The sequence below is a fragment of the Zootoca vivipara genome, chromosome 2, assembly GCF_963506605.1.
Source record: "Zootoca vivipara chromosome 2, rZooViv1.1, whole genome shotgun sequence".
Lineage (NCBI taxonomy): Eukaryota > Metazoa > Chordata > Lepidosauria > Squamata > Lacertidae > Zootoca > Zootoca vivipara.
In genome coordinates, this window is record NC_083277.1 from 2669640 (window position 1) to 2695452 (window position 25813).

General features: G+C 47.3%; 3 protein-coding genes and 1 pseudogene across 5 annotated transcripts; 2 read left to right on the forward strand and 2 right to left on the reverse strand.

Moving 5' to 3' along the window:
* Positions 1-835: 835 nt before the first annotated feature.
* Positions 836-10165, forward strand: LOC118081505 (zinc finger protein 391-like). 2 transcript variants are annotated; one of them, XM_060268658.1, is made up of 6 exons: positions 836-957; positions 1961-2647; positions 3753-3882; positions 4430-4515; positions 6847-6973; positions 8319-10165. In XM_060268658.1, the coding sequence occupies exons 2-6, from the start codon at positions 2231-2233 to the stop codon at positions 9335-9337; spliced, it is 1779 nt and encodes a 592-aa protein (XP_060124641.1). In that variant the 5' UTR covers positions 836-957; positions 1961-2230; the 3' UTR covers positions 9338-10165. The 2 variants fall into 2 exon arrangements, with proteins under 2 accessions (XP_060124641.1, XP_060124640.1); XM_060268657.1 differs by having other exon boundaries at positions 2035-2647.
* A 667-nt stretch (positions 10166-10832) lies between these two features.
* Positions 10833-12335, reverse strand: LOC132591242 (oocyte zinc finger protein XlCOF6.1-like). The gene has a single exon (XM_060268874.1). The coding sequence runs from the start codon at positions 12333-12335 to the stop codon at positions 11988-11990; it is 348 nt and encodes a 115-aa protein (XP_060124857.1). The 3' UTR covers positions 10833-11987.
* Positions 10833-15307, reverse strand: LOC118081416 (oocyte zinc finger protein XlCOF6-like; annotated as a pseudogene).
* A 2648-nt stretch (positions 15308-17955) lies between these two features.
* LOC132591146 (zinc finger protein 420-like) lies at positions 17956-25311 on the forward strand. 2 transcript variants are annotated; one of them, XM_060268756.1, is made up of 4 exons: positions 17956-18305; positions 20038-20214; positions 20334-20460; positions 22824-25311. In XM_060268756.1, the coding sequence occupies exons 2-4, from the start codon at positions 20140-20142 to the stop codon at positions 23960-23962; spliced, it is 1341 nt and encodes a 446-aa protein (XP_060124739.1). In that variant the 5' UTR covers positions 17956-18305; positions 20038-20139; the 3' UTR covers positions 23963-25311. The 2 variants fall into 2 exon arrangements, with proteins under 2 accessions (XP_060124739.1, XP_060124737.1); XM_060268754.1 differs by lacking the exon at positions 17956-18305 and having other exon boundaries at positions 19244-20214.
* The last annotated feature ends 502 nt before the right edge of the window (positions 25312-25813 follow it).

The following is a 25813-nucleotide window of genomic DNA, read 5'->3' on the forward strand; positions in this document are numbered from 1 at the left end:
ACGCAGCAAGTCTATGATCCTAATTGCACCGCAAGGACCAAGCGGCTCAACGACGATCTGCCATCTCTGCTGCTTCAGCTCCAAAAGGGGGCATCTCTCCTCGCCTCTTCTATCGAAAAAGTCCCAGTCTGCGTTTTGCAGCCGCGGTGGACCTTAGCTTGGCATGGGGGGTGGCAGCAGGCAGAGAAAGAGGGGGGGGGCGGACTTCTGCATGCAAGACTCCTGGGATGCACCCCTCCCCTCCAGACCCCCCTACCACCTCCACCCCACACTCACCCGGGAGCACAAACCCTCCTCACCTTCCCAAACAATGCCTGGGAGCGGAGGGGGTGCGAGCTGGAAGTGATCTGATGCAGGGGGAGATCCCTCTAGGGGGGGGGGGGTCTTTAACCCCGCTCCCCCAAAGGTGCAAGGGAAGGAAGAGAAGGAGAGCCCCTCTGCGCCCCCAGCTGCAAAGTCCTCTTGCAAGCGCGGCTGTTTTCCGGGCTTTTGCAAAGGGATACCGGGGGTGGGTGGCTGGGTGGGGGGCGATGAGGAGGGAGGCCCTCTCTGTGTGGGTCCGCGGCGAGGAAGGGGTTAAAGCGAGCGAGGCTGGGTTCCTGGAGCGGCGTGCAAGGAGGAGGGGGGGGTGGCAACACCGGAGGAAGGGAGGAGGAGCACAGAGCATCAAACGAGCCGCCTGGGATCTCCCCCCCCCCCGCAAAATAATCAGGGCGCTATTGCAGTAGGCAGCTGCTGACTCACTTTGCGGGCACGGAAGGGTTAACCCGAGCCCTGAGCTCAAGTTTCCCATGTGGGCGGGGCTTAGCAGGTTCCCTCCCTCTTCTCGCTGCCTTGTAGGAAGGAGGAGGCGAGGAAGGAGAACCAGGGAATGAAATCTCTCCAAAGGGAGATATTCTCCTGCCAAGTTCCTTTCTAAGTCCTTTTTCCTTGTTCGTGACAGCTCCTGAAACTCTTGTGAGTAGAAATATAATCTCCGCTTCAATCAATCACTCAATCAATCAATCGATTGTTTGGGGGGGGGGGAATATGATCCAACAGCCCCTGCTGTCTCTTCCTCCAAGGGGGGGGGCGCAGGGGGGGCGCAAATGCAACTGAGGTTGGGGAGAGTTAACCTAAGTGGCTGCACAACCACCTCCTCAAAGGTCACCAGGCCCTGAAAGACAAAGAAAACAGGGTTGTCCTGGCGGAGAATGTAAGAATAATAATTTTTGAAGAGGGGTGGTGGAGGGAGGTTCTCTTGCAGGACCTGGAACTTCCTCCTTGACATGCAAAGCCTTTGAAGTGAGCAATTGGGAGGCAGCAATAATTCAGATTACCAGTTGCTGGAAATCACAGGAGGGGAGAGGACTCTTGTGCTCAGATCCCGCTTTCAAGATCCCCACAGGAATCTTGTTGTCCACTGGCCTGATCCATCGTATACTCAGTATACGAGTCCAGAAACTGAGATCTCGTGCGGAGGGTCTTTCTATGATTCTATTAAGCGGAGGCTTGACAGCCATCTGTCAGGAATGCTTTGATGGTGTTTCCTGCTTGGCAGGGGGTTGGACTGGATGACCCTTGTGGTCTCTTCCAACTCTATGATTCTATTCTATGGTAGTTCCCTCACTTCGAGAAGTGAGGTTGTAGGGGACCAGGCAGAGGGCCTTCTCTGTGGTGGCACCCACTCTGTGGAACGCCCTCCCACCAGATGTCAAGGAAAAAAACAACTATCTGATTTTTTAAAAGACATCTGAAGGCAGCGCTGTCTAGGGAAGTTTTTAAGGATTGATGTTTTATCGTTTTTAGTATTCGGTCGGGAGCTGCCCAGAGTGGCTGGGGAAATCCAGCCAGATGGATGGGGTATAAATAGTAAATTCTTCTTCTTCTTCTTCTTCTTCTTCTTCTTCTTCTTCTTCTTCTTCTTCTTCTTCTTCTTCTTCTTCTTCTTCTTCTTCTTCTGTCTCCCATGTCCAAGAAGTCCACTACACCACACTGCCTCCGCTGCTCCCCCATGTCTCTCGGCTGCTTATAAGTCTCTGCCGTCTTTTACAGGTCCCAGCCAGGGTCAACCCTTGCTCCTAGCAAAGCATCTTTCCCTTAGGTGTGTGCAAGAGGGGGGCTTGCAAACTTTGCCAGACATCGATTCCCTTCCCTCCAACGCCAATCAAATTCCGGCAGCCTTTGTTTTGGGAACAAAATTGTCCGTGGCGGAAGGCAATCCTTGGATTCCTTGGGGGAACTTTGGGAGATGGAAACGCCAGACTCGGCGGCTCCCTGGGGAGGAAAGGACCCCCATGTCACCCAGACTGGGAGCACTGGGGAGGTCTGGGAAAGGAACGTCCAGCAGATCCTGGGCGAGGGCAATGCAAGCTCAGACGTCCAGCGCCAACACTTCCGGGCGTTTTGCTACCAGGAGGCCGAGGGCCCCCGCGAGGTCTGCAGCCGCCTCCACCACCTTTACCGCCAGTGGCTGAAGCCAGAAAAGCACACCAAGGCCCAGATGCTGGACCTGGTGATCTTGGAGCAGTTCCTGACTATCCTCCCCCCGGAGATGGAGAGCTGGGTCAGGGAGTGCGGAGCAGAGACCAGCTCCCAGGCGGTGGCTCTGGCAGAAGGCTTCCTCCTGAGCCAGGTGGAAGAGAAGAGGCAGGAAGAAAAGGAGGAGGTGAGAGCGCTTTCTTTAAATCATGGGAGTTGGGAAGGAGCCAAATAGCAGGGTGGATAAAAATCAATGATAAAATTTTTTTTTATTTAAATCAGATTTTCAAATTAAAATCATTTTGGAGCAAAAATCTTTCTAAAGATAGTTTTCTATTTAAATTACATCATAGTCCAAAGGCTATTCATCAGGAAATAACGATTTGTTTTAAGTTTTGCATGTGTGCTAAAACTCAGTCTAAGTTTTTTTTAAAAATTTTTTAACCACATCAGTTAACATGCCAAAATGTTATTGTTTTAGTTAAATATAGTTTAATAGTTTAGTTAAATAAATTGTTTAAATTGTTATTAAGTGCAGCAGAAAAGTTGTCCAAATATAAACAGTTAACTTATTAAACATCACAATAATTTCATAATCATCTCTCTATGTATTTCTAATAGAATTAACCAAATAGGTAATTTTTGATATAACTGTAAAAACTATTCTGAAAATTTATTATTCCAAAAACGAAACCTTCACCTGGTTGTAAATATTAAGATTATACCAGCAAGAATGAGTCTTTTTGTAAAAAATAATAATGATTTAAATCAAGTCTTACTGACTTGTGATTTAAATCCATTTGATTTAAATCAAATCCACCCTGCCAAAGAGTCATCAGGCATAGGCAAACTCGGCCCTCCAGATGTTTTTGGCCTACAACTCCCATGATCCCTAGCTAACAGAACCAGTGGTCAGGGATGATGGGAATTGTGGTCCCAAAACATCTGGAGGGCTAAATTTGGGGATGCCTGATCTAATCCAACCCCCTGGAATTCTCCCCCCCCCCCCGCCCCATTAATCTGTTACAATAAAATAAAGTTTAATAACAGATGCCAAATGAAAAAGGAGCAAATTTCCACACCAGAATCAAAATTTCCACACCAAAATCAAAGTACAGTATTACACTTTTTTATGCCGACAGTCCAGTGGATTTTCCCCATCTGAAATCTCTTTCCCAGCTATTTTGGTATGAATTCATTGTAAGAGCTAAACTCCCCAAGGGGAGAATAGAATGTGCAAATGTTTGGTATGTCCCCCATGATGAAATCAGAGCTCCCCATTTTTATTTCAGATCCAGAGGCTGAAAAATGGGGGCCTTCCATTTTACGGGACAGAGAAGGTCCCACCGGCCACCAGGAGCAGGCAACTGTTCTGGAGAGCCGTTCCGGAGGGCAGTGGAATGGATGCTTCCCCTTCGCTGGGTGAGGAAGAATTGGGAGTGGGTTTTTGGTTTGATCACGGTCTCTTGGGGGTGTGTGTGTTATATGCCCAAACCGTCTTGCCTCCATGAGTAAATGGCAAATTCTGCTCCAGCTGAAGTTTATGAACTGTCTTCAGAACCATGTATAACGTAATCTAACCAATGAAGTTGCCCGATTATAAAGAGTTAGCTTATTAAACCTCACAATAATTTCATATCACTCTATGTATTTTTAATAGTATAAACAATTCAGTAATTTTTGATATAACTGTAAAAACTGCTCTGGAAATGTATTATTCCAAAAACAAAACCTTCTTCTGGTTGTAAATATTAATATTATACCAGGAAGAATGAGTGGTTGTTTTTTTTAAAAAAAAGATTTAAATCAAGTCTTGTCTTACTGATTAGTGATTTAAATCGTGATTTAAATTGATTTGGTTTAAATCAAATCCACCCTGATCCCCAAGTATACCCAGGCAGTTTGGGCTGCGACCCAGGGCAGGTGGCAGGAGAAGAATCCCTCCTTCTTCCTTTTCTTTTGCTCATAGGCAACCAAACTCCTCTGCCAGATCACCCCAGCCTTTCCTTACTGTGTGACAAAGAAGAAAAGGTGTTCTTTCAGTTGCCTGGTCAGGTAGGAGATGGAAAAACCTGGGATCTGGGAAGTGGTGTTAGCTGGTACTTGAAAGGATCTGCTCCTTGATCCCTTTCCAAGAATCTCCACTTCCTTCAGAGAATTGCACAAGAGTCATATGATAAGACACGAAGAAGTAGTGTACATTACAAAAAGGGCTGGGGGGGAGGGAATTGTTAGTGTAGCTAACCAGACCTTAAACTAATATGGTATTTATACAAATGAATCTTCAATCCAACCGTTAAAGGGAGCTGGATTTTAATTTTTTCCAGTTCATCAACACCAGCCTTTTTGTGGCAGTGAGAGCGAGGAGTCTGTTCATATTGCCCCTTTTTTTAGATTCCATGTGTTGGGTATATCACTCAAAATGACATTTTCCTCTACAGTCATGTCGATTATCTCTATTACCTTCTGACAAATGTTTTTCAACGTAGGACGTTGTAAAGGTAAAGGTAAAGGTACCCCTGACCATTATCTCATCTCGCTCTATAGGCCGAGGGAGCCGGCGTTTGTCCGCAGACAGCTTCCGGGTCATGTGGCCAGCAGGACTAAGCCGCTTCTGGCGAACCAGAGCAGCGCACAGAAACGCCGTTTACCTTCCCGCCAGAGTGGTACCTATTTATCTACTTGCACTTGATGTGCTTTTGACTTGCTAGGTGGGCAGGAGCTGGGACCGAACAACGGGAGCTCACCCCGTCAGGGCCGTCTTAAGCATGCCTAGTGCCCTGGCGCGACGGATCCCTCCGGCGCCCCCTCGCCCCGTTTCCCGGCGCGGCGGGCGGGCACAGTGCGGCTGCCACCTGCAGGGCCGGCACCCTGCACCATCCAGCCTGCCCCCCCCTGTTGCGATGCCCCTGTGCATGGCGGAAACTGCCCCAGGCCCGTGCGCCTCCGGAGAGCGGCCTGAACAGCTGAGAGGCGCGCCTAGGGCTGCATCCGGTGCGCCTGGAGTGGCCTCCAGTGTGCAGGGATTCGAACTGCCGACCTTCCGATTGGCAAGCCCAAGGCTCTGTGGTTTAGACCACAGCGCCACCCGTGTCCCTTAGGACATTGTACAAACATATGTTATAGGGAAGCTTAATCCCTGTCACATCTCCAGCAACTATCTGTCTTAGATAGTCCTTTCATAAATGAGCAGTCTGGAGTCCAGTAAGTTCTAAATATTATTATTTGCATGAGTCTTAATTTGAGGCCCAGAGACACCCTGGTTATAGAACTTACCGTGTAGCAGGGTAGCTTATCAAGTCCTTGCACGCGTGTGTCTCCCACAGTCACCCCACATTTTTCTCAGTTCTCTCTCTCTCTCTCTCTCTGTGTGTGTGTGTGTGCGTGTGAAGGTGCAAACAAACCACTGAACAGGAATGTTATAAGAGAGGAGACCCAGAAGTCCTTGCTGCGAGAGAGATTTGAGTAAGAGTCACAGAGCAAACTGTTGGGCTTTAAGAACTGTTTAGAAGCTTAGAGATACCATCTCATTTTATACATGAAAGAAGGCACCAGGCTGGCGCTGTGGTGAACCACTGAGGCTCTTGGGCTTGCTGATTGGAAGGTCGGCGGTTCGAATCCCCGCAACGGGGTGAGCTCCCGTTGCTCTGTCTCAGCTCCTGCCAACCTAGCAGTTCGAAAACATGCCGGTGCAAGTAGATAAATAGGTACCGCTGCTATAGGAAGGTAAATGGCGTTTCCATGCACTCTGGCACTTGTCACGGTCCTACCTGTGCCAGTAGCAGTTTGGTCATGCTGGCCACATGACCTGGAAAACTGTCTGGGGACGAATGCCGGCTCCCTCGGCCTGAAAGCGAGATGAGCACTGCAACACCATAGTCGCCTTTGACTGGACTTAACCATCCGGGGGGCCTTTACTTTTACCTATACGAAACAAAATTTTAAAAAATCCTTCCAGTAGCACCTTAGAGACCAAATAAGTTTGTCATTGATATGAGCTTTCATGTGGTCTCTAAGGTGCTACTGGAAGGAATTTTTTTGACTACGTCAGACCAACACGGCTACCTACCTGTAATTTTACCTACACGTGAAACAATGGAACATATATTACTACGTGTGCGGAGGCAACATTCAGTGAATACTTTTAAACCTCCATATTGGAGGTTGGCCCTCAGTCATGGAAGCTTAAGTTGAGATTCCTGGACTAGAGGACCCCTTGGGGAGGTCCCATTCAACTCTACAATTCTATGGGACTTTGATTCTACGATGTGCCCGCAGAAACCCCAGCAACCCAATGGGTCATTGAGTCATGCAATGCCAGAATCACAGCTCTCTTTACGTCAGTCTTGAGCAGCAAATATTTTCTAACCCTTTTTTTCTCCCCAGGACCCACTAACTTTTGAGGAGGTGGCTGTGTTTTTCACGGAGGAGGAGTGGGCTCTGCTGGATCCAGGCCAAAGGGCCCTGCAGTGGGAGGTCACGGTGGAGAATTATGGGAACTTGGTCTCTCTGGGTAAGGACCCCCTCTTCCCTTGTTCAAAGAAACTGCAGCGCAGAGATGGTCAACAGTTGAACCAAAAGCTCATAGAAAGTCTTCTGTAGCATCCTTTGGTGCTTGCCCTCTTCGTGGATGGCGGCTAACAGATTGAGGTTGAATCCTGACAAGACAGAAGTACTGTTTGTGGGGGACTCCCTGGTCCTGAATGGGGTAACTGTGCCCCTGAAGGACCAGGTGCGCAGCCTGGGAGTCATTTTGGGCTCACAGCTGTCCATGGAGGCGCAGGTCAATTCTGTGTCCAGGGCAGCTGTCTATCAGCTCCATCTGGTACGCAGGCTGAGACCCTACCTGCCTGCAGACTGTCTAGCAAGAGTGGTGCATGCTCTAGTTATCTCCCGCTTGGACTACTGCAATGCACTCTATGTGGGGCTAACTTTGAAGGTGACTCGGAAACTACAATTAATCCAGAATGCGGCAGCTTGACTGGTGACTGGGAGCACCTGTCGAGACCACATAACACCAGTCTTGAAAGACCTGCATTGGCTCCCAGTACGTTTGCGAGCACAATTCAAAGTGTTGGCGCTGACCTTTAAAGCCCTAAACGGCCTCGGTCCAGTATACCTGAAGGAGCGTCTCCACCTCCATCACTCTGCCCGGACACTGAGGTCCAGCGCCAAGGGCCTTCTGGCGGTTCCCTCACTGCGAGAAGCAAAGCTACAGGGAACCAGGCAGAGGGCCTTCTCGGTAGTGGCACCCGCCCTGTGGAACGCCCTCCCACCAGATGTCAAAAAGAAAAACAACTACATCTGAAGGCAGCCCTGTTTAGGGAAGCTTTTAATCTTTAAGAAATTAGTGTATTTTAATATTTCTGTTGGAAACCACCCAGAGTGGCTGGGGAAATCCAGCCAGGTGGGCGGGGTATAAATAATATATTATTATTATTATTATTATTATTATTATTAATTATTATTATTATTATTATTTACCTGAATTTGAGTTCCTTTTTGTTCTCTTCATTTGGGCAAGACTTCAGTTTTTTGAAGGAAGCCTCTAATAGCTTCTTTGACTGCTGACTAACCATATCAAGTGTCCTCTCGGGTTTCTGAGAGGGATACCCCCAGTCTAGGAAGCTCTTTTTAAAATTTCTCCCAACAGCAGCAAGTGGGAGGTGGAGTTGTCCTGAGACTGTAGCATATACAGAAGCCAACCTCAGATTCAGCAGGGCTTGGGGAGAAGGTAGGGGGGACGCTTGAAAATGATAGAACCGGAGAAGCAGGGAACTGGCCTCGATCCATAACGAGAATCTGCTTCCGCCTTGCAATTGAAATGCATTTTCTTTTTCCCCCTTCCCCCCAAACAGGTAATGTGCAGAATAATGATAATAATGGTGAGACATCCATAGCAACATCAGAGAATGAAGCATGGAAAGAGATGTTTGCCAGTCAACAAGCACCCCAAAAGTCAATGAATGGGGAAGAGAAATCCTCCACAACTCAGGACATTGATGTCCGTGTACCCCTGAATTCACAAGATCACAAAGGAAACAGCAGGAATACATGTCCAGTACGTGGTAATATATGTTACAGCATCCACACAGAGGAGAAAGCATATAAATGTTTAGAATGTGGAAAGAGCTTCAGTCGTGGTGGGGATCTAAATGTGCACCAAAGAACTCACACAGGGGAAAAACCATTTACATGCATGGAGTGTGGAAAGAGCTTCAGTCGACGTGACCATCTTACTTCACATCAGAGAACCCACACAGGGGAGAAACCGTTTCAATGCACGGTGTGCGAAAAGAGCTTCAAACACGGTAAAAGCCTTACTGCACATCAAAGAACACACACATGGGATAAATCGTTTATATGCATTGAGTGTGGGAAAAGCTTCCATGAGAGTAGTGACCTTACTGAACACCAGAGAACCCACACAGGAGTGAAACCTTACAAATGTATGGAGTGTGGAAAGAGCTTTAGCCAGAGCGGAGGCCTTGCTGCACATCAAAGAACGCACATCTGGGCAAAACCGTTTAAATGCATGGAGTGTGGCAAGAGCTTCCATAGGAACTGTGACCTTACTGTGCATCAGAGAACCCACACAGGAGTGAAACCTCACAAGTGCGTGGAGTGTGGAAAGAGCTTTTGCCAGAGCGGAGGCCTTGCTGCACATCAAAGAACCCACACAGGGGAAAAACCCTTTAAATGTTTGGAGTGTGGAAAGAGCTTTAGTCGCAATTACCACCTTACTTTACACAAAAGAACCCACACCAAGGAGAAACCATATCAATGTACAGCGTGTGGAGAAAGCTTTAGTGGGAGTGATGGCCTGACTGCGCATCTGAGAACCCACGCTGTGGATAAACCCTCCAAGGGAATGTGAAAAAAGCTGTAGTGGGAGCAGTAAACTTACTTCATAAAAGAGAATTCTTTGCTGTGTGTGTGTTTTCCCCTTAAACTGGGGGTTAAATTGGATGCTGTGGCCTGTGGTGGCAGCTCCAGGTTTGAATCCAAAGGAAGTCAAAACTGAGTAGGAGAGGCAGGCCATTTTGACGCTCACGACCCAGCCAAGGCATGTGGCCCCAATCCACAGGTTTCGCCTCCTTCATCAAATCTATCTTTTCGGTGTGGTGACCTCACCTGATTTGAATGATTTGCCTAAAACCCTTTATGTGTTGATGCAAAAACAACAACTGGGGCTCACTTGAGATCAAGTCCCTTAACCCGAGTTCCTTAAAGCAGAGTTGACTATTAAGCCTTTGATTGTTTATTTGTCATGACAAATATTCAACCTCTCTCAAAAGCAAAGAAGGGAGAACCTCGTGACAAGGGGTGTTCTGCCTTTTAAAGGTTTACAGTTCCCGCGAAAGAGCGAGAAATCATGCCCCACAAACGTCAGTGATACATAGGTAATTAGGAGGGGTTTCAATATGTCAATCAGAACATTTGGGAATTGTGGGTCTTTTTTATTTATTAAAAAAATTAATGATACTTTTCAGATATATACATTTCACTGAATAATTTTGACATTTTAAAACTTGACTTCCTTCTCCCTCTTTCTGCGGTTCCTTCAATTTATTTTTAATATCTTCTACATATCCAAATTCACTTAAGTTACTAATTTGTTTATCTTCTTTAAATATATACTCTTATGTAACTGCAGGTTATTACAATAACTCTGCCAGTGTTTTTATCTGTTTACAATTTATATGTAAATATTCAATAAACCATTTCTGCTCTTTTATAAAAAGTTTGTTATCTTGATTTCTTATTCTTCCGGTAAGTTTTGCCATCTCTGTTTATTCCATACGTTTTTGTGTCCATTCTTCCTTTGCTGGGACCTCTTCTTCTTTCCATTTTTGGGCAAGTAACATTCTTGCCACTGTAGTTGCATACATGAATAAGTTTCTATACAATTTAGGTAGTTTTGTCCCTATAATTCCCAAGAGAAAGGCTTCCGGGTTGTTGTTTTTACAAACGTTATTTTGAACATCTTTTTCATTTCAGGGACTTGTGGGTGTTACACAGGCATCCCCAAACTTTGGCCCTCCAGATGTTTTGGACTACAATTCCCATCATCCCTGACCACTGGTCCTGTTAGCTAGGGATCATGGGAGTTGTAGGCCAAAACATCTGGAGGGCCGCAGTTTGGGGATGCCTGATCAAGATGAAGATGGGTAAAGGGATTGAATGGGACTCGTTTTCTACTCTGAACACTGGGAGTGTTCACTTGTCTGCTTACAGTCAGTGTAGATGGTACTGAGCTATGTGGAATGATGGCCTGACTCTGTACGAGGCAACTTCCTATGTTCCTGTGTGTGCCCTAGTAGGCTGTACTACTTTATGTGCTTAGAACAGCTTCCCAAAATAATTTATTATTTATATCCCGCCCATCTGGTTGGGTTTCCCCAGCCACTCTGGGCGGCTTCCAACAGAAATATTAAAATACACTAATTTCTTAAAGATTAAAACCTTTGAACCAAAGCTCACGATTTGAAAAAGAACTTTTACAAAATAAAGAAAAACACCTCTCTAAAATGTATAATTTGTTATTAGAGTGGGAAACAAAATATCAGCTTGTCAAAGCTTCTATGACACACTGGGCAATAGATAGAGGACATAATATAGATTTTAATTTATGGGGAAAACTTTGGAAGAACGATTTGAAGTTCACATCATGTGAGGTATAATCTTGATATCCACCGTGGAGTGTATTAATGGGTGATCTGTCCTGCACTCGTTGGCACTCGTCAAAGCTCTGGTAAGGAGCACATCACGGCGATCTTCAGCTTGGACAATTACATAGTCTAAGAGGTGCCAGTGGTTTGACCGAGGGTGCCTCCATGATGTTTTAAATTAAATTTTTTGTTGAAAGAGTGCATTGGTAATAACAAGGTTGTGCGCTGCACATATCGTCAAAAGAAAGATTCCAATGTGGCTGGTTCTTGAAGCTCTGCTTCACAAGAACGATGGGAAACGTTGCAGCTCTCTTGCGGCGATGGTAGTTCTACATTCGGGACGCTCATTATCTGTGTTATCCGACAAAGTCCATATATTCCATGTTCCAAAGTTCAATCGTCTTTTACGACTGCTGGGTGGTGACCTCACTGGGCGTGTTAATCCAGTCAGGTAAAAAGGGAGGCAGACTATGTTTAGGGCACCTTTTCTAGCCCCTCCCCTTTTGGCATGATTGTAGATCATGCCATGCTGGTGGCAGATATATTGTATTCTTCCACTTTGAACTGGCTGCTTGGGGCTTTTCATTGAAAGTTGCTGAGGTACTTTGCAACCTCTTTAAAAGCTCTAGTTACAGGTAGGTAGCTGTGTTGGTTTGACGTAGTCGAAACAAAATTAAAAAATTCCTTCCAGCAGCACCTTAAAGACCAACAAAGTTTTTATTTTGGTATGAGCTTTCGTGTGCATGCACACTTCTTCAGATACCTTCTTTAAAAGCTGACAGTCTAGCCGATGAGCCTAATACGGTAGCGGAGCTCACCCGTGTGAGTTCGTAGATTTTTCTAAGGGTTCCAGCATCAGCAAATGTCTTTCCACACTTGGTACTCCCCTGTGTGAGTTTGCTGGTGTGCAGTAAGGTGTCCTTTCTGGCTAAACGACTTTCCACATTCCATACATTTAAATGGTTTCTCCCCTGTGTGAATTCGTAGGTGTCTTGAAAGCTTTTCACCTACATTGAAGCACTTTCCGCATTCCATGCATTTAAATGGTTTTCCCCCTGTGTGAGTTTGTTGATGTCTTGCATGATTTCCACTACGAGTGAAAGTCTTCCCACACTCCAAACACTGAAATGGTTTCTCCCCTGTGTGAGTTCGCTGGTGTGTTGTAAGGTATTCCTTCCGGCTGAACGTCTTTCCACATTCCATGCATTCAAATGGCTGAAGATCATTAAGACTTCCACTCACACTGGAGCACTTTCCACACTCCATGCATTTAAACATTTTTCCCCTGTGTGAGTTCGTTGATGTCTTGCAAAGCTTCCACTATCAGTGAAGTTCTTTCCACACTCCATACATTTAAAAGGCTTCTTTCCTGTGTGAGTTCGCTGGTGTGTTGTAAGGTATTCCTTCCGGCTGAACATCTTTCCACATTCCATGCATTCAAATGGCTTCTCTCCTGTGTGAGTTCGCTGGTGTTTTGTAAGGTATTCCTTCCGGCTGAACGTCTTTCCACACTCCATACATTTAAAAGGCTTCTCCCTTGTGTGAGTTCGCTGGTGTGTAGTAAGGTCTCCTTTCTGGCTAAACCGCATTCCATACATTTAAATGGTTTCTCCCCTGTGTGAATTCGTAGATGTCTTGAAAGCTTTTCACCTACATTGAAGCACTTTCAGCATTCCATGCATTCAAATGGTTTTTCCCCTGTGTGAGTTCGCTGGTGTCTTGCAAGGTTTCCTTTCTGGCTAAACGACTTTCCACATTCCATGCATTCAAATGGTTTCTCTCCTATGTGAGTTTGCAGGTGTGTTGTAAGGTGTCCACCACTAGTGAAAGTCTTCCCACACTCCATGCATTTAAACATTTTCTCCCCTGTGTGAGTTCGTTGATGTCTTGCAAAGGTTCCACTATCAGTGAAGTTCTTTCCACACTCCATACATTTATATGGTTTCTCTCCTGTGTGAGTTCGCTGGTGTGTTGTAAGGCATTCCTTCCAACTGAACGTCTTTCCACATTCCATGCATTCAAATGGTTTCTCTCCTGTGTGAGTTCGCTGGTGTTTTGTAAGGTATTCCTTCCGGCTGAATGTCTTCCCACATTCCATGCATTCAAATGGTTTCTCTTCTGTGTGAGTTGGCTGGTGTTTTGTAAGGTATTTCTTCCGACTGAATGTCTTTCCACATTCCATGCATTCAAATGGTTTCTCTCCTGTGTGAGTTCGCTGGTGTGTTGTAAGGCATTCCTTCCGACTGAACGTCTTTCCACATTCCATGCATTCAAATGGTTTCTCTCCTATGTGAGTTTGCTGGTGTGTTGTAAGGTGTCCACCATTATTGAAAGTCTTCCCACACTCCATGCATTTAAACATTTTCTCCCCTGTGTGAGTTCGTTGATGTCTTGCAAAGGTTCCACTATCAGTGAAGTTCTTTCCACACTCCATACATTTATATGGTTTCTCTCCTGTGTGAGTTCGCTGGTGTGTTGTAAGGCATTCCTTCCGACTGAACGTCTTTCCACATTCCATGCATTCAAATGGTTTCTCTCCTGTGTGAGTTCGCTGGTGTTTTGTAAGGTATTCCTTCCGGCTGAATGTCTTTCCACATTCCATGCATTCAAATGGTTTCTTTTCTGTGTGAGTTCGCTGGTGTTTTGTAAGATATTCCTTCCGGCTGAACGTCTTTCCACATTCCATGCATTCAAATGGTTTCTCTCCTGTGTGAGTTCGCTGGTGTGTTGCAAGGTTTCCACTATGACTGAAGCACTTTCCGCACTCCATACATTGAAATGGCTTCTCCCCTGCGTGAATCCGTTGATGAACTTTAAGACTTCCATTCACTCTGAAGCAATTTCCACATTCCAAGCATTCAAAGGGCTTCTCCCTTGTGTGAATTCGTTGATGTATCCTAAGTGTTCCACTATCAGTGAAGCTTTCCCCACATTCCAAACATTTAAATAGTTTCTCCTCTGTGTGAGTTTGCTTATGAGAAGTAAACTTTGTCCTCTGGATGAAGGACTTTCCACACTCCATGCATTTAAATGGTTTCTTCAATGAAATTCCTGGCGGCTTCGTGGAATTCTGACTATTGTTTCCATCACCTGCTTGGGGAGGAAAGAAAATCCTGTTAGGCTTCCAAGGAAAAGGATTAAGTTTCACATATCTAGTGAAAATAGCACCTCTTATTTCAATATCCCTTACGTTCTCCTTTTTCCTTTTTATGTTCCATTTTTTAAGGAATTTAGGTATTTATTATTATACAAAAAATAAAAAATTGCTCAGTAGCACTTAAGAGACCAACTAAGTTTGTTCTTGCTATAAGCTTTTGTGTGCATGCACACAGCATCAGGTATCTGAAGAAGTGTGCATGCACACAAAAGCTTATACCAGGGGTCAACAAACCTTGTGGGGGGCCGGACTATATTCTTAAAAAAAATATGAACTCCTTTAGAGTCTCGAGAGGCTTGAAACCAGATGGGAGGGGGTGCAGGAATTGAGCGCGTCGCCAGGCGAGCCACGCTGGGAGCCTCCCCACACTTCCCAGGACTTTTTTCCACTCGGGCAGAGCGCCCGGATGGGGAAACCCCTCGTCGTTGGGAGCCCTGCTGGCCCCTTCCGCGCCGCCGGAATGTTGTGGGGCCGCATGGCCCGAAGCAGAACAGCGGTGGGTGACAGGCGGTGGCAGGAGCCGCGCCCCCGAAACGTTCTGGGGCCGCATGGTAGTCTTGGTAGACCACAAACTTGACATGAGTCAGCAGTGTGATGCAGCAGCTAAAAAAGCCAATGCAATTCTGGGCTGCATCAATAGGAGTATAGCATCTAGATCTAGGGAAGTAATAGTACCACTTTATTCTGCTCTGGTCAGACCTCACCTGGAGTACTGTGTCCAGTTCTGGGCATCACAGTTCAGGAAGGATACTGACAAGCTGGAACGTGTCCAGAAGAGGGCAACCAAAATGGTCAAAGGCCTGGAAACGATGCCTTATGAGGAACGACTTAGGGAGCTGGGTATGTTTAGCCTGGAGAAGAGAAGGTTAAGGGGTGATATGATAGCCATGTTCAAATATATGAAAGGATGTCATATGGAGGAGGGAGAAAGATTGTTTTCTGCTGCTCCAGAGAAGCGGACACGGAGCAATGGATTCAAACTTCAGGAAAGAAGATTCCACCTAAACATTAGGAAGAACTTCCTGACAGTAAGAGCTGTTCAGCAGTGGAATTCGCTGCCAAGCAGTGTGGTGGAGTCTCCTTCTTTGGAAGTCTTTAAGCAGAGGCTTGACAGCCATATGTCAAGAATGGTTTGATGGTGTTTCCTGCTTGGCAGGGGGTTGGACTGGATGGGCCTTGTGGTCTCTTCCAACTCTATAATTCTATGATTCTATGGCCCAAGGCAGAGCGGCGGCGGGAGGCAGCGGGAAGTAAAGGGCAGAGCCTGGCAAAAGAGCTCGAAACTTGCGTGTTGGTTCGCCCTGGTTCCCGCAGACCCCTTCCCGTCAGGAAAATGGCAGCGGCAACTGTGGCAGTGGTGGCGTTAACGGTGCCAGGAGGCGGTGGCGGGTGCAGTCCGAGGCAAGGCGCTGCTCTGCTCGCCGCCTGGCTCAGCTCATTGCTGCGGGCGGCTCGTGTGAGTGGGTTTCTCGTGTCTGGGTCGGCGCGCCTGAAAGGGAAGGAGGGGAGCCAAGGAGGGAGAAAGCAGGGCGGGAGAAAAGCCTTTCCTCTTTGCTAAGCCCCGCCGTCTCCGCCAGAACTCGGGCAGCGGGGGAAGCTCGCGGGAGGCGAGTCGTCTGGGGCGTGTGAACGCGACACTGCGGCGGAGCGGAGCGCTGTTGTATTGGTGCTGTTGGGTGTTGGCGGGGGGTTCCAGGTCTCCCTGAGTTCTGCTCGCAGCCCCTCCCTGGTCTCTCTCCGGTAAAAGGAAGAATGGGTGGGGGTGAGCTAACGTACGTGTCATGATGGTGGCGGGTGTACGTGTGAATCGCTTTGCTGAAGAGCCCAAGGCGGAACAGAGACCAAGGAAGAGCAGGTCTCCCCCCCCCTCTGGCACTCCGCCCGTTGGGTCTTTAGGTTTAGCTCTGCACAGATAAATAATAAGGGTAAGTTCTGGCCCAGGGAAAAGGGGAAGTCGCTGCGTCTCTTTCCTCTCTGCTGGTGCTGGATAAAGCGCCCAAGACCTCGTGTTGTTGCCATTGTTTGGCTTTGGGTTTCCTGCCTTCATTTGTAGCGCTGCTTTCTTAAAGCAGTGTACAGTTCTTACTAGTCGTAAGGAGGTACTTACAGTAGTAAAAAAAAAAAGACACCCCCCGGTGCTGGAGGAGACTATTGAGAGTCCCATGGACTGCAAGAAGATCAAACCTATCCATTCTAAAGGAAATCAGCCCTGAGTGCTCACTGGAAGGACAGATCGTGAAGCTGAGGCTCCAATACTTTGGCCACCTCATGAGAAGACTCCTGGAAAAGAACCTGATGTTGGGAAAGATTGAGGGCACTAGGAGAAGGGGACGACAGAGGACGAGATGGTTGGACAGTGTTCTTGAAGCTACGAACATGAGTTTGACCAAACTGCGGGAGGCAGTGGAAGACAGGAGTGCCTGGCGTGCTATGGTCCATGGGGTCACGAAGAGTCGGACATGACTAAACGACTAAACAACAACAAGGGAAGTGGGGGAATTGGAATCCTCTCCTTTTCAGAGATTTCCCTCGCTCGACTTGAAGGAGACTCTACTCCTCCCTCCTGAGCCCAGACACCCTCCTTGCCCCTGCTCACCCCTTGCCCTGCGCGCCGAATCTTTTCCTAGCGCCCCAACCTCTCCATCCGGAGGGGCCTTGCAAGATCAGCAGGAAGCGGGGAGACGGGATGGGTCTCTATCCAGGCCTCTTTCGGTTCCCTTAACCCAGGCATCCCCAAACTGCAGCCCTCCAGGTGTTTTGGCCTACAACTCCCATGATCCCTAGTTAACAGAACCAGTGGTCAGGGAAGATGGGAATTGTAGTCCAAAACATCTGGCGGGCCGAAGTTTGGGGGTGCCTGCCTTAACCCTTCCGTGGACTCCCTCGCTCCGTCTCTACCACCAAAAGGGACCCACACGGGGCACTCCGGACACGCTGCACGCCCCGATGGATTCCTGCAAGGGCGAAACCCGGATGAAGCCCTGCTTGGGGATGGGGGCGCTGTGGTCACCCTCCCCCTTCCCTCTCGATGGGCATTGCATTTCAATTCCCGCAAAGGCGCCCAAAGGTGTGCGGAGCAGCTGAGCATCTCTTGGCCGTCCCGGACTAGTAACAATTTGTGTGTGAGAGCGCGCGCTTCAAAGGAGACGGTGCCATGCAAACCCTGCAGGTGCTGGGTCCCCACTTTGCAGCCGGATTGCCTGGCTCCGGGCCCGCGTCGATGGGTCCTAGGAAAAGGAGCGTTTGGGGGGAGAGGGTCTCTAATCATCCCCTCCCCCCACCCGCCAATAACCTCTTCCCTAACACGCCGCATCTTTACCTCTTTAGTTCTCTCCTGGCCATCCGCCTCCCTATTCCGATTTCATTTCCTGTAATAATATAATGGGGAGGTGGGAGTTGTCTACCGACGCCTCTCCTCCCCTTTCCAAAATGTTTCGCTTCTCAAGCAGCTGCTTTTGCCCCCTTGCCTGGAAACATCCGACACGTTTCGCGGCGACACTTCGGGTTCGTTTGCGAACGTGTGGGGGGAGGCGCCTACCGGTTTCAGCCCCTGCCTGCCTGCCTGTGTATGGAGCGGAACCGGATGCAACGTCACAAGAAAAGCAATTTGGGGGAGGGGTCATTTCCAGAACTGTGCACACACACACACACACACACACACACACACGCAACCCAAGGGCACAGATGCGCACTGCACCCCAATCCTGTACACGACCCAAGTCAGGCTTTTCACCTGGAAACAAATTTCACCTGGAAACTTTCACCTGGAAACAAATTTCATGGCAATCATCTGGGCCTCCGTCTGAGAAAATGCACATCAAACTACAAAGCTAGGACACACTACCAATGCAAGCTGCTGGGATTATTTCTGCGTAAATACATTTTGTTTTGTTTTGTTAAAAGCATTCAACAACCTGGCCCCCCTCAGCTCTGGCAAGCGGCGAACACGAAACGAATGGAGGCCCGGGAAAAGACAACCAATCAGAAGAGCCGGAATGAAGAGGCGAACCAATCAGGTGAGCCGGAAACTGGAAACCCATTGAAGAAGTTGCGGTTTCCTCATTCAGCTTTTTTTGTCGATCCGGGTTCCGCCTCCCGAGGCTCCCACTTCAGGCTGCCTGGTGGTTCGGGATTAAAAATGGGCCGGGGGAGTTGAGAGAAATTGCCTGGAGAGGAGGAGGAGGAGAAAGAGGTGCAACATATTGATGGGTGGTTTGCTTTTGCTCTAACTGAATCTACAAACGGAGCAGCTGGGAGGGGAAGGGAGGAGGGAGGGAAATGAGGTTTCTTGCGGGAGGGGGATGAGGGAAAAGCAAGGAAGAGCCCCCCTTTCTCTCTGGGAAGCAGTATGGGGGGCTGATCCAGGCAATCCAGATGAAAAGTGGTGGAGGTGGGTCTTCTGCCCAGCAAAGTTTGCATTGCAAGAAGATTCTTTTTGAAGTGCGGAGATCAGAGCAGCCCAGCTTTTCATGCACTGCCTTGCTGCGCATGGGGGAGCGAGGCCCAAATTTAATGCCACCCCACCCCCGGGCCAAAGTGGAAGTCTGGTGGGTGCTATAGAAGCTGGTGTTTTTTTGAAAAGTTACCTTGGGTCAGTACTTTTTCCAGTTCCCCCCCCCCCTGAAATTGCAGTAGTTCAGACTTTCAGTTTCTATTTGCAAGTGTTCCAGAGATTTCTAATTTTGATCAATGAGATGTTGGAACAGCCAATAAAGAAAATGTGATTAGTTCTTCATATCTCAGATTAGCATTATCGTCTTTAAAAATGGCTAACAATACCAAACTTCAGGTAGATAGGATGTTTAGTTTTCACTAAAATAAAAAAATTCCTTCAGTAGCACCTTAAAGACCAACTAAGTTTTTATTTTGGTATGAGCTTTCGTGTGCATGCACACTTCTTCAGATGCATGCACACGAAAGCTCATACCAAAATAAAAACTTAGTTGGTCTTTAAGGTGCTACCGAAGGAATTTTTTAATTTTACTTCGACCCAGACCAACACGGCTACCTACCTGTAACTAGTTTTCACTAACAGTTTCATATATAGAGAGAATGAATATACAGTGGGACCTCGACTTACAAACTACTCAACAACCGAATTTTTCGACTTACGAGCAAAAAAAGTGGCCACACGCTAATGAATTTCTCGACATCCGAACGAAAACCACGGTGGTTTAGATGCGGGTTTTTTCGACTTACAAATTTTTAGATGGGGTTTTTTAAACTTACAAATTTTTCCGATCCCCCCCCCCGAAAACTGCTTCTCCAATGGCGTTTTCGACGTACTCATTTTTCGACCTACGGATGTGCATTCGGAATGGATTAAATTCGTAAGTCGAGGTCCCACTGTATCTGTGTTTGGATTCTGCATTAGTACAGTGGCACCTGTACTGGTACCACTTTGGATTACAACTGTTTTGGTTTACAACCACATCAAACCCAGAAGTGTGTGCCCCTCTTTTTTGGATTGCAACCCATTTGGGGGGGGGCATTGGCGAAAGCACTCCTTGGGTTACAACCTGTGTTGGTTTACAACCGGACCTCCGGAACGGATTATGGTTGTAGACCAATATACCACTGTATTTGTGATTAGAATTTCAACTGGAGTTTATGGGCCTAGAGGCATATGCAGTAACTTTTGGGTTCATTAGAAAATGTGTAGGCAAGTCCAGATGTTGTCCAGCTTTACTATCTGTGTAAATGTCTCCCACCCTAAATAAATCCATTTTTCTCCATTGTTCTCATGAGAGAGCTGCTCCCTGCATTGACGTGCATCGTGGCAACAGCTGAGAGAGTCCTAGAAGTGGCCCAGTTTACGCCTCCTCCTCCGTCCTTTCCACTGGCAACGCAATGGCCTCTGAGACACCCTCTGAACAGTCTCTTCTTAAAGATGGAGTGGAAAGAGGAGCCAGGCACCTTCCTCAGGTAGCGAAAGAGCAACAGGAGGAGGGAAGAGGCACAGATGGGACAACCCAGCTTCCCTCTGTGTTGAGTGGGAATGATGGGGATCGAAGAGAAGCTCTGTTTTATTCTTTTTCTTCCAGGCCCTCTTGACCTTTGAGGAGGTGGCTGTGTTTTTCACAGAGGAGGAGTGGGCTCTGCTGGATCCAGGCCAAAGAGCTCTGCACAAGGAAGTCATGGAGGAGAATTATGAGATGGTGGCCTCTCTAGGTAAGGGCACATTTTTCTTTCTCTTGGCTGTTAGACATTGGGGGTGTGAACCTGCTGTTTGAGCCATTTATTCATGTCATGTAGGAACAACATACCTCGTAAGAATAGCCTGCTCCCAGTGGCCCATCTCATCCAGTATCCTGTTGCCTGTGGGAAGCAGCAGGATTTGAGCATAGAAGCATCTCTCCCCACCTGTGGTTTCCAGAAACCACTATTCAGAAGCATTGCTGCCTCCGACTGTGGAAGTAGAGCAGAGCCATCTTGGGTAGTGGCTGTTGGTAGACCTCCATGAATTTAGAGAGCATTAGAATCATAGAATCATAGAGTTGGAAGAGACCACTAGGGCCATCCAGTCCAACCCCCTGCCAAGCAGGAAACACCATCAAAGCATTTCTGACATATGGCTGTCAAGCCTCTGCTTAAAGACCTCCAAAGAAGGAGACTCTACCACACTCCTTGGTAGCAAATTCCACTGCCGAACAGCTCTTACTGTCAGGAAGTTCTTCCTAATGTTTAGGTAGAATCTTCTTTCTTGTAGTTTGAATCCATTGCTCCTTGTTCACTTCTCTGGAGCAGCAGAAAACAACCTTTCTCCCTCCTCTATATGACATCCTTTTATATATTTGAACATAGCTATCATACCACCCCTTAACCTTCTCTTCTCCTGGCTAAACATACCCAGCTCCCTAAGCCGTTCCTCATAAGGTATCGTTTCCAGTCCTTTGACCATTTTGGTTGCCCTCCTCTGGACACGTTCCAGCTTGTCAGTATCCTTCTTGAACTGTGGTGCCCAGAACTGGACACAGTACTCCAGGTGAGGTCTGACCAGAACAGATTACAGTGGTACTATTATAGGCATTCCCAAACTGTGGCCCTCCAGATGTTTTGGCCTACAACTCCCATGATCCCTAGCTAAGAGGACCAGTGGTCAGGGATGATGGGAATTGTAGTCCAAAACATCTGGAGGGCTGAAGTTGGGGGGGGCATACTATTACTTCCCTTGATCTAGATGCTATACTCCTATTGATGCAGCCCAGAATTGAATTGGCTTTTTTAGCTGCTGCATCACACTGTTGACTCATGTCAAGTTGGTGGTCTACCAAGACTCCTTTTCACATGTACTGCTCTCAAGCCAGGTGTCTCCCATCCTGTACTTGTGCCTTTCATTTTTTTGTCCAAGTGTAGTACTTTACATTTCTCCCTGTTAAAATTGATCTTGTTTGCTTTGGCCCATTTGTCTAATCTCCTGCCAGAGGACAAAACACTGGAGAGCCCCAGACTCCTGCTGTCTTCCTTCCTATATTTTTCCCCCCTTGTTTGTTTGGAAGAGCAGGGTGCCCCGGCCTCCTTCCCCTCCTGCAGAGCTTGCATGTCTGCCTAACTCAGAGCTAAGAAGTTCATCAGCCGAGGCTTCCTCTGGCACACAGCAAATTGTTGTCAGGAGCCGGAATTGGGAGGAGGACAGCAGTAAAGCACCCGGTGTCAATGAAGTTAACCCTTTATTCAAAGAACCCCAAACAGTGCAGGCCTAGTGGTCACACTTCCCAGTAGGTCTTGCCCCAATGAAGCAGTTGCGAGGGCTGAGGTTTCCTGCCTTCCCACTGCTCTCTAAGGCCCTTCTCCTGGTTCCTTTCCCAGCAGCCTAAGGCTCCTTCTTCTTGTCTCTCCTTGCCCCACCCTCTTCATCCCTCTGTGTGTTCTGGGAGCCCAACGGGAAGGGGAGCTGGTCAAAGAAGGAGGGGGAGCTTCCCTGGCTTCTTATCCAGCTTGTCTCTACTCTGCTTCTTGACACCCCCCTCTGCTTCTGCTTCCAAGGCTGAACTGCTCTCTGCCACAGCCTCTTCCTGCTCACCAAACCCATCTCTGCTCCTCCTGCTCCCAGTCTGCTCCCTCTTTTCCTTCTGACAGCCCCTTGTCATCCCACCATCAACCTCCTGGCTCTGAGCCTTCTTCCCCTGGGGGTTCCCCCCACCCCATGCCTCTCACTATTCATCTGCATCCAGCCAGTCCATGACGATTGTCAAGGCTCTCTCTCGTTAGGTGATTGATAGGGGTCCTTCTTTTACTCTTCAGATAAAGATTTTTGCAGATTTGCTTTCTGAAGCAACATCCGTATATTCACCGAACACATGTTGTTACAGTGGGGACCATGCGGCCCTCTCCTTCTCATTCCGTGCATCTTTATAGGATCTGAATACATACAGTGGAACCTCGAGATACGTTGCCTTCAGTTGGGCAGGGAGAGGAGGAGGAGGGGACGTACTTTAAAATTGTAAAATCAGAGAAGCAGAGAACTGGGCTTGATCCCTGTTTCTGCCTTGCAATTTGAACAATATTTTCTTTTTCTCCTTCCCTCAAAACAGGTGATTGGCAGAGGAGTGAGAATTATGGTGAGCTATCCGTGGTGTCATTAGAAAATGTGGAGAGTGAAACAGCGAAAGAGATATTTGTAAATCAACCATCGCCCCCGAAGCATGTAGGAAACACGTTGAAAAATGGGGAAAGGACACCTTCCACTACTCAGGACATTGGTGTTCATGTACCCCTGAATTCACAGGAGGAATGCACAGGAAGCAGCAATGGGGAGTGCGGACAGAGGTTCAGTCATACTGGAAGGCTTAGTTTACATCAGAGAACCCAAACAGGGGGGAAAGCGTTTCAATGCATGGAGTGTGGAAAGAGCTTAAGTAGTGCTGGTAACCTTGTCAAGCATAAAAAAATCCACGCGGGGGAGAGACCCTTTAAATGCATTGAGTGTGGAAAGAGCTTCAGCCAGAGTGGAAACCTTATGGCACATCAAAGAATCCACACTGGGGAGAAACCATTTAAATGCATGGAGTGCGGAAAGTGTTTCAGTCTCAACCACCATCTTACTTTACATCAAAGAACCCACACTGGGGAGAAACCTTACAAATGTATGGAGTGTGGAAAGAGCTATTGGCAGAGTGGACACCTTGCTGCACATGAAAGAATGCATACGTGGGCAGAACAGTTTAAATGCATGGAGTGCGGCAAGAGTTTTCTCAGAAAATTTGACCTTACTGTGCATCAGAGAACCCACACAGGAGTGAAACCTTACAAATGTATGGAGTGTGGAAATAGCTTTTGCCAGAGCGGACACCTTGCTGCACATGAAAGAATGCACACGTGGGCGCAACAGTTTAAATGCATGGAGTGCAGCAAGAGTTTTCTCAGAAAATTTGACCTTACTGTGCATCAGAGAACCCACACTGGGGAGAAACCTTACAAATGTATGGAGTGTGGAAAGAGCTTTTGCCAGAGAGGACACCTTGCTGCACATCGAAGAATCCACACAGGGGAGAAACCCTTTAAATGTTTGGAGTGTGGGAAGAACTTTCACAGGAACTGTGACCTGACTGCACATCAGAGAACCCACACAGGAGTGAAACCGTACAAATGTATGGAGTGTGGAAAGAGCTTTAGCCAGAGTGGAAACCTTACTGCACATCGAAGAACCCACACAGAAAAACCTACCTTTTAAATGTTTGGAGTGTGGAAATAGCTTTAGTTGCAATTACCACCTTACTTTACACAAAAGAACCCACAGCAAGGAGAAACCATATCAATGTACAGCGTGTGGAGAAAGCTTTAGTGGGAGTGATGGCCTGACTCTGCATCTGGGAACCCACGCTGTGGATAAACCCTCCAAGGGATTGTGAAAAAAGCTGTAGTGGGAGCAGTAAACTTACTTCATACAAGAGAATTCTTTGCTGTGTGTGTGTGTGTGTGTGTGTGTTCCCGTGTTCCCCTTAAATTGGGGGTTAAATTGGATGCTGTGGCCTGTGGTTGCAGCTTCAGGTTTGAATCCAAAGGAAGTCAAAACTGAGTAGGAGAGGCAGACCATTTTGACGCTCACGACCCAGCCAAGGCATGTGGCCCCAATCCACAGGTTTCGCCGCCTCCTTCATCAAATCCTTTCGGTCTGGTGACCTGACCTGATTTGAATGATTTGCCTAAAATCTTTTGTGTGTTGATGCTCCAAAAATATGGGGCTCATTTTAGAGCAAGTCTCTTAGCCTGAGATCCTTTGCAAGAAGCTAAGTTCCCCTGTCAGAGTGAAAAATAAAAAGGAAGGCAACCAAAATCCAAGGCAAAGTGGACTATTAAACCTTTGATTGTTTATTTGTCGTGACAAATATTCAGCCTCTGCAAAAGCAAAGAAAGGAGAACCTTGTGACAAAGGGTGTTCCACCTTTTAACGGTTTACAGTTCCCGCGAAATAGCAAGAAATCCCACCGCACAAACATCAGTGATACGTAGCTAAACGTCAAAGATGCACCACGGAATTAGGAGGGGTTGCAATATGTCAATCAGAACATTTGGGAATTGCGGGTCTTGCACCTTTCCAGGCAGAATTTACATGAAGCGTTGTTATTGCAAGCTACTTTGGGATGGCAACAAGAGCAGCACATGTTCTATTCACCAGACAGATCACATGCAGATATTTGCCATTACATCTCATCCATTGCCTCCATCCAGATCCATTCAGTGGGAGAAATCTTGTCCCTGGCTTCTTCCCCCTACATGACTCTGTGCTTTGGGGATTATGATGGGAGAGTGACTTCCCATAATGCAAGAGAGTGCGTGTGATTCTAGAAGTCTGTTACAAAGAATAAATCATTTACGGAGCATTTAACACAGTGTGTCATTCATCTATACACAATTTCCCTAGTAAAACAAGCTTAATTATTTGTTACCGCTTTATATTGCAAGTATTGTCCCTAACAAAATGAATTTCAACAGGGGCAGATCATGTAAGGTTTTGTGCAAATATAGGATGGGGGACACCTGGCTTCCTGGCAGTACATGTGAAAAGGGCCTAGGGGTCTTGGGTGGACCACAATCTTAACATGAATCAACATTGTGATGCAGCAGCAGAAAAAGAAAATGCTATTCTGGGCTGCATCAACAGAAGTCTAGTGTCCAGATTAGGGGACATAGCTCTGCCCCCCCCCCCCGGGTCTTGGAACCTGACTAGCACCAGGTTCTAAGGTCCCGCAAGGTATCAGACAGCATCAGTCACAATCCCTGAAAAATGGTCTGAAGGCCCCTTGGTATCCACTTCCACCTTGAACTCCCAAGTGACACTGAGCCCCAAGAGGAACCTTCTCTGCCGAGATGGAGCACCTCTGGCCCTCCAGATGTGGTTGGACTCAAAGTACCATCAGCGCAAGCAAGGATGGCCGATGGTCAGGGATGATGACGATGATTTACTGAATGCATATACTGCCGTATACTCTGAGGTCTCGGGGCGTTTCACAGAATAAAATCAAAATATAAAACCACAAAATACATACAGGGTAATTAAAATAAAAACAACAACCCAATACCC

Bases quoted from the DNA above. Each gene is read 5' to 3' on its own strand.
- LOC132591242 (XM_060268874.1), bottom strand. From the start codon at position 12,335: ATGGAATGTGGAAAGACGTTCAGCCGGAAGGAATACCTTACAACACAC.
- LOC132591146 (XM_060268756.1), top strand. From the start codon at position 20,140: ATGGCCTCTGAGACACCCTCTGAACAGTCTCTTCTTAAAGATGGAGTG. The intron at 20,215-20,333 runs GTAGCGAAAGAG...TTTTTCTTCCAG, and splicing joins GAGCCAGGCACCTTCCTCAG to GCCCTCTTGACCTTTGAGGA. The intron at 20,461-22,823 runs GTAAGGGCACAT...CCCTCAAAACAG, and splicing joins TGAGATGGTGGCCTCTCTAG to GTGATTGGCAGAGGAGTGAG.
- LOC118081505 (XM_060268658.1), top strand. From the start codon at position 2,231: ATGGAAACGCCAGACTCGGCGGCTCCCTGGGGAGGAAAGGACCCCCAT. The intron at 2,648-3,752 runs GTGAGAGCGCTT...TTTTTATTTCAG, and splicing joins GGCAGGAAGAAAAGGAGGAG to ATCCAGAGGCTGAAAAATGG. The intron at 4,516-6,846 runs GTAGGAGATGGA...TTTTCTCCCCAG, and splicing joins TCTTTCAGTTGCCTGGTCAG to GACCCACTAACTTTTGAGGA.